The 7259-nt window shown below is 29.1% G+C and overlaps 1 protein-coding gene across 5 annotated transcripts in view; it reads left to right on the top strand.

Moving 5' to 3' along the window:
• LOC106459405 (adhesion G protein-coupled receptor L2-like) overlaps window positions 1-7259 on the top strand; it is a 128842-nt gene that overhangs the window by 116116 nt on the left and 5467 nt on the right. For all 5 annotated transcript variants that reach the window (XM_022385896.1, XM_022385895.1, XM_022385900.1 and 2 more), the window contains exons 13-16: window positions 928-1031; window positions 3184-3574; window positions 4199-4302; window positions 6337-6376. In XM_022385896.1, coding sequence (XP_022241604.1) covers window positions 928-1031; window positions 3184-3574; window positions 4199-4302; window positions 6337-6376 — 639 coding nt within the window. The remainder of the gene's footprint in view (window positions 1-927; window positions 1032-3183; window positions 3575-4198; window positions 4303-6336; window positions 6377-7259) is intronic.

Here is a 7259-nt window from a genome sequence, read left to right on the forward strand (position 1 = left end):
CAATACATTAAGTAGAATGTTTAAAAATCTCTCTATGTGAATATATGTCCTTAAAAAGGATTGTGTCAAGTTCTTCCTTTCACTAATTTATTAGTGGTGGTATTGCACAGTCAATTGGTTGAAGACATGCTACCCTGATGTCACAGTTTACATCTATGGCAACAAACTATTGCATTAACATATGAAGTCATTCTTATAAAGTACAAATAACTCTCAGTAATATTAATTATTTATAACATGGACTAAGAAAATTTGTGCATCATTATCTCTATAACATGTATTATTATTATTGCTTTATCTTTAGTCATATATAATGTGAAATATGCAAAGTTAGAAATTTATGAAAAAGTAAATAACTATTATAATAATATTATTTGAAGACTGAAATTGTTTCCAAAAGTACTTCTATGAGTTAATAAAAATTAGATTTTTACAATCTTGATTACTAATAAATCATATATTTAATATTTTAGAGCACGATTAGTTAATTCACCCTCAAAAGGAATACTGATATGAATTATAATTAATATTCATAAACTTTTTCTTTGGCAGAAGAATTTATAATTTGCATGCCTCTCCTAGTATTAACATAATTGCATCTTGTAATCATAGCACAGGAATTAATCACAGGTAACATAAGTAGATTAGGGAAACTATGACTAGTTTAATATTTTTATAACATCTTTAATAAAAAAAATATATATATTCCCATAGTTGATTATAAAGCATGATGAACATATATCAGTCATAATAGACAAAAATATTTTTCACATAGACAAACTTTTTTTCACCCCAAAATGGACATGTATTATACCTAAATTACATATATATATTTTTATTTTTGAGAAGTTTCTATGTTATGTATGAAACCATTTATCCAGAATATCTTCAGATGAAGTTAAATAACTTACCTTCTATTTGTTTCAGCTGCCTACCGAGTACAGCAGAACGTTATTGGTGATCACATATGTTGGTTGCTTTATTTCCATCGTTTCACTTCTTCTGGCAGTTATTACCTTCCTGTGCTTTAGGTATAAATGTTTTAAATTTCTAAACAAATTATATTAAAATGGTTCTGTTTAAAGAAACAGAAAGTTGTTATAATTATGAAAAACTGTGTGTATAGAAGAATCTGTTTTCTTGAAGTACATTTAAGTGTGCTGGGTTTTGGCTTCAGATATACAGTTATGTGTTATAAATGGGATAAATTAATACTTTTTTTGCATTAAAAACATTTATAAGATAAAACTATCAGTATGTACCTTAATGAAGAAGATTACCTATGTTATTAACACTAGAAAATGTGCACATATATCTAGTTTGGGCCTTGACAAATCCTGGGTGCCAGATCACCATGGTGACTAAAAATTGCATCATGGTGCCTAGTATTTTTTTCCATTTTAGCATAGGACTGTGCTAAACAGAAATTGAATCTACAACAGTTCTGGACTTTTAGATGTCCGGAACTATTTTCTCGTTCGTTGACTTCTAGGATTTTAATGGCAGATTCAGCACTTCTTCATGTTTTTTCAGGAATGAATCACTGTGGATACACAACACATTACTAATTTTGTGCCATTTTTGTTTTTCTTTTTTCTCTCAATTTATCCAATCATTATGTGCGTTTAGATTCAGATGGGACCAAAGGCAGTTAGTTCAGGAAATACTATCATGTGGTTGTTGACATCGTGTGATCATTAGCATGCATGCATTACTGTGAAAGTAAATAAATATACACTGGTGCCTTGATTATCCGTGCTGGGGAAAGCTGAAAATCGAGGATAACAGAAACAGCAGATAATCGAGGCACTAGTGTTTCTCACTAGTTAGCCAATTGTTTAATATGAGTAAATTTTTTCAATATATTTAAGTTCCTTATTTTAAATTATGATCTTTTTACTGATGTTTAGTCACATTATTATGATAAATAAAATTATAAAAGTTGTCACAATCATAATCATAAAAGCCAAGTGTCGGTCGGTCGGTCAGTCAGTCATGCTCGATTTCTACAAATTTTGTGAGTTACACGAGTCCAATTCCACTTTTTCTTTTATAATACTTCCTCTTTTGATTGCCCATTCCTGTTTGAGTTGAATTTAATTGCTAACATAGGCAAAAATAGCTCCTGAATTACAGCACTTTTTATGCAAAAGACATGGAAGTGCATTTGCATCTGATCAATGCTTGTGAAAAATAAGTCAAAAATTATCGTAAAACCATGCTTGGAATTATTATGAAAAAGCCTTTGCTAAAAACAGACCAAAGATACCAAATATCTGTAGGGAAGAGGACAATGTGTAACTGGGTGACACCCCAACACAACCTGAACATGCATCCGTGATTAATAAAAGATGCCTGCTGTGCAACATAGAACAGTGGACGACAACCAAACTTGAGTGAACTCTTCAAGAAATCTTAATGTGTACTTTTTTATACTATATTTTTAATCACTAGTCAAATATAGTTAACCAAGCTTCAAATATTTTGTATTCCTGTCTCAAAAACAAAATATAAAAGAGATGAGGCTAGACTTGAACTGGCCAACTTACGATTTGAATGCATGCCAGAAAACTCTGGATATCATGCAACACCTGAACTTTTTCAACCAAAATTAATTTCTGAGTGACAATTTCTACAAAACATGTGAATTATTGTCTAGAATTGTAATGGTACAATTTTTTTGAGAAAATTCTGGGAAAAAGAAAAATCTGTAGATAATCGAGGATCATGTATAATGGAGACACAGATAATCAAGGCACTAGTGTATCCCTCATTTTCCAGAACAAACAGTAGTGAAGTTGGGCTAGGCATACCTGGCTCCTAGATTTGAAAATATTTGTCGAGGCCTGATCTAGTTAGTCAAATATATTTTCAATCTGCTTTCTAGAATAATAAGGTGTTAGGATTTACAGCAAAGCTATGATTATAGGCCTTATTTTAGACCATACATAAGAAAGATATGTATAACTAAAGGATTGAGCATCACTTTTGATTACCAAAAAGTCTTTCATTACTTTTCATGCACTTTCCTGTTTTTGGCTCAAAAGAAAATTGAAAGAATGGATCTAATTTAGTTGATTGGTAAATTGTATAACTAATAAATTATTAGTGTATAACTTTGAAAACTGATTAAATAACAAATGTTGATTGTGTTACAACAATATGTGTTTTTATGTGATGCAGGGCCTTGCAGAATGATCGAACAACAATCCACAAAAACTTGTGTCTTTGTCTCCTAGTGGGTGAAGTCCTGTTTGTAGCTGGTATCAACCAAACGGCTGTCCCAGTTCTATGTAGCATTGTGGCAGGACTTTTGCATTACATCTTTCTGGCTGCTTTTGTGTGGATGTTTTTAGAAGGCTTCCATTTGTACATAATGCTGGTTGAAGTGTTTGAGTCAGATAAATCTCGAGTGAAGTGGTTTTATTTGCTGGGATATGGAGTGCCTGCTCTTATTGTTTCTATTTCAGCAGCAGTAGATTCTCATAGCTATGGCACTGACCACCATTGTTGGTTGAAGGCCGACAACTATTTTATTTTCAGCTTCGTAGGACCTGTTATAGCAATTTTGCTGGTAATTGGTTTTTAATATATTAATCTGTTACAGAAATGGTTTATAAGTTGTTTCATGCCTATAAAAGATCTACACTTTTAAAAACCTAATTACAACTTTTTTTTTAGAAAAATTTTAGTATATAAATATTTCTATTAATAACTTTTTTCTAGTGTAAAAATGTATTATAAAAGATTTTCATGAGCTTTGACCATTACTTGTTATTTTTCAATATAGAAAACCTTAAAAAAAACTTTTTCTGTGTACAAATTAAATTATATGGCAATTTTAAATAAATGTTTTCTGAAAATTCACCCATTTATAGATATTAAAAAGTTTAAAATTTTATCAGTTAAGTTAAACTCTTAGCATTTAGCAAGAAGCATTCCTTAATAATCTACAAAGCTAAAAAAAGTTCTTGACAATTTTGAAATGATTATATCATTTTTTTAGTATTTTTATTGTTATTCATCCTTACTTTGCTACTAAAATTATTGTTTATTTATTACCTCATATTTTATGTTTTTGCAAAAAAGTAATTGATGAAATGTATTATTGAGAATGCAGAAAGCTATTTGAATGAATTTTTAATCTATAAGTACTGTTGTCAATGCCAAATTGATCTTAGTTTTTGTTTTCTTTCAGGCCAATATGGTGTTCTTGAGTATAGCAGTATTCATTATGTGTCATCATGGAAACTTGAAAACTTCTGTGAAGGCAAAAGAACAAGCTAGATTAACTAAACTTGGGTAAAGATTTTTTGTGTTTTCAGGTTTTATGTCATAAAACTGATTTTTATTACAAATAATCTATGCTTTTTGTATAAATCACACAAAAGAAGATGTGGAAGGAAAGGAAAATTTTTTTTTCCATCGTAGAGCCATCATACAAATACAGAAAATGCTATCTAATTTGCCTGCTTGAAATCTTAATTTCAGCCTACAATGGTGATCTTGAAAAAAAGTTCATTGAGTAAAGGATTATTGAAGTATCATTTTAAAATATGTGTGTGGAATATAGATTAAACTTACAGTACAGGTCATAATTTTGAGCCTAAAGTGCTAATGATCAACTTTACAAGAAAGTTTATAAAAAGTAAACTGTTTACTTATTATATTAGCGTTTCAATATAATAGGCTTAAATAGTTCATTTAGGAATCAGAAAGACTGAATATCAAATATGCAGTAGGTTCTCCTTTAGCCTTAACTACATCAATCAGTATTCTTCCAGTTTCTTAAGTCTTGCAATCAGTATTATTTTCATTCATGTTTTGTGATACAACCTTCCAAAGTTGCTTTATATTAGTTAGCTTATTAATTCTCATTCATAACATTACTTTTCAACTGATTCAGCATATTTTCAGTTGGATTAGCTAGCATTGATTCATGAGATGACTGTTTCATAACTATTACAACAATTTTTCACTTTCCTCTAGAGATGTTTTATTCAGCTACTCATGCAGTATGTTTTATATCATTATCCTGCTGAAAATTAAATCTAAGACTAATTAAGCATAATTTGTTGGATACTGTGTGAGTCTTGTAATACTACTGCTATTTCTAAAATCCATTGGTATTGACAATATGTAGGTTCTTCAACAGAAATAAACATCACTACACAATCATAGATTTGTCTCCATGTTCCAGTGTTGAAACACATGTCACATCTTCTATAGAAAATGATCTTACTATTCAGAAAACAGTTGTTCTTTCATCAGTCTGTAGTATGTTATCTCATTAGTTTTAAAATTTATGTGATGTTTTGCAAAGTTTAAATACATGCTCACATGTTAAAATGTTTTGTATATAACTATTCTGTGTAGCAACCACTTTAGAAGATTTCTTATGTTAATTCTATCTCCATTCATTTCCTTTTTTCTGCATTTTTTGAATTGAAAAAAATTGAGGTTGAAATTTTTCACACAACACTATTCTTTCAATTTTTATGCTTATTTTCATAGTCTTATTAGATTTTGAATTTCCAGCTATAACAAAATATTTTAGGTTTCTTTTCATTATGAAAACAATAATTTTTCACTTCTTAATTCAATCCATAATTAATGGTGTTTATCAATTTAGTTATATTCATATATTTTGTGATACTATTTACATAGAGAATGATGTTTTTATCATAAGGACAAAATAACGTTTGGATTCATGATGCTAGGAAAAATGTAGATTGAAGAAGTAGTTTAACACAGAGATATGATACTTTTTATCCTGAGTGCTTTTGAAAGGTGGACCCTTTTTTCTTCAGGGGCAATATTTGGATATATCGTAAAGAAAGTTGAAAAGACTTATGAGTGATATTATTATGAATATTTCAGAATATTTCTGTGAAAATGATTTAATAATCAAGTAGTTTTATTGTTGAATATTTGTAATCAAACATATACATTTATATTAATTATTAGAGGAAGTCTTCCAATTTCTATTTTACGAAGAGAACCTCTATAGCTAACGATGACTCATTTACACTTTCAGTTTGACTGATCAGTGAAAGTTCTATTTAAATTTGTGAATTTGTCTATTTGTTTAGCAACATATTCTACTAATATTGCTTAATAATATATTTTAGAGCAACAAATCAGCACAAAAAAATTCTGATGAAAGAATTTCTTTCGCAAATCTCTATCCAGTCCACATATTTTTGTAATTTTTTAATTGCAAGTTACCCCAAAAACATATTTATATTTACATAATTATAATTTATTTATATTTCTTTCCTCTAAATAATTATACAATCATATCTAAACTTTATCTCTGTTATATGCTTTTCTCAGCGATGAGGACGGCCCATCTCACCGTAAGGTTTTAATTGCGTAAGCTTGGTTTTGTTCTCAGCATGTTTCAGATTACATATATCTTAATTCGATGTTTCATTTTCAATATTCTTAATTTCATGGTTATGCTTGCTGACAGATTTTTCTTTGGTGTGTGTTACATTAAATCAGTAACTAAAAATTAAAGTATATGTATGCCTGTTCTTTAATCATTTCCATTTAAATTGAGAAACTATATTGCACTGTTTCAGTTACAAGCCTCAAAATGAAAAATTGCATTATCCTTTTTTCAACTTTATTAACTTTTTTCTTTACCTGAAAAATGAGGTGAATAAATATGTATGTTTCAGCTTTTTCAAGATGTAGTACATATTAAATTTTTTAAAGCTTAAAAAAAAGATTATAAATGTTATTTTAAATATATGTACTACTTAAATTAATAAAACTAAGTATAAACATTTTCTTCCTTTGCTTACTTCATTAATATGATTTTTTTTCTGATATACAATATACATATAAACCTCTTCATGATAAAGTACTTATTTCACATGTCATTGTTAATTTTTTTCTGGCACACCAGTGGCACAGCGGTATGTCTGTGGACTTACAACACTAGAAACTGGGTTTTGATACCCTTGGTGGGCAGAGCACAGATAGTCCATTGTGTAGCTTAACTTCAAACAAATAAAAAATTTTTCTGCATGAGATTGTCTGAGTGCTAGTTACATTACTTTTATAATATTATGCTTTGTGGTTATGCTGACAATTTAATTATATTATTTTTTGAAATGTTTAATTATTAATTTTACATTTGAAAAACAATATTAACTTTTGATTATTTGTGAGAGCTGAAACTATACAAAATGCTTTGTTCTATTATTGACAGGGTATGGATTCGGGGAGCATTGGTACTTGTTGTGTTG

The sequence above is a fragment of the Limulus polyphemus genome, unplaced genomic scaffold (assembly GCF_000517525.1).
Source record: "Limulus polyphemus unplaced genomic scaffold, Limulus_polyphemus-2.1.2 Scaffold603, whole genome shotgun sequence".
Taxonomy (NCBI): Eukaryota; Metazoa; Arthropoda; class Merostomata; order Xiphosura; family Limulidae; genus Limulus; species Limulus polyphemus.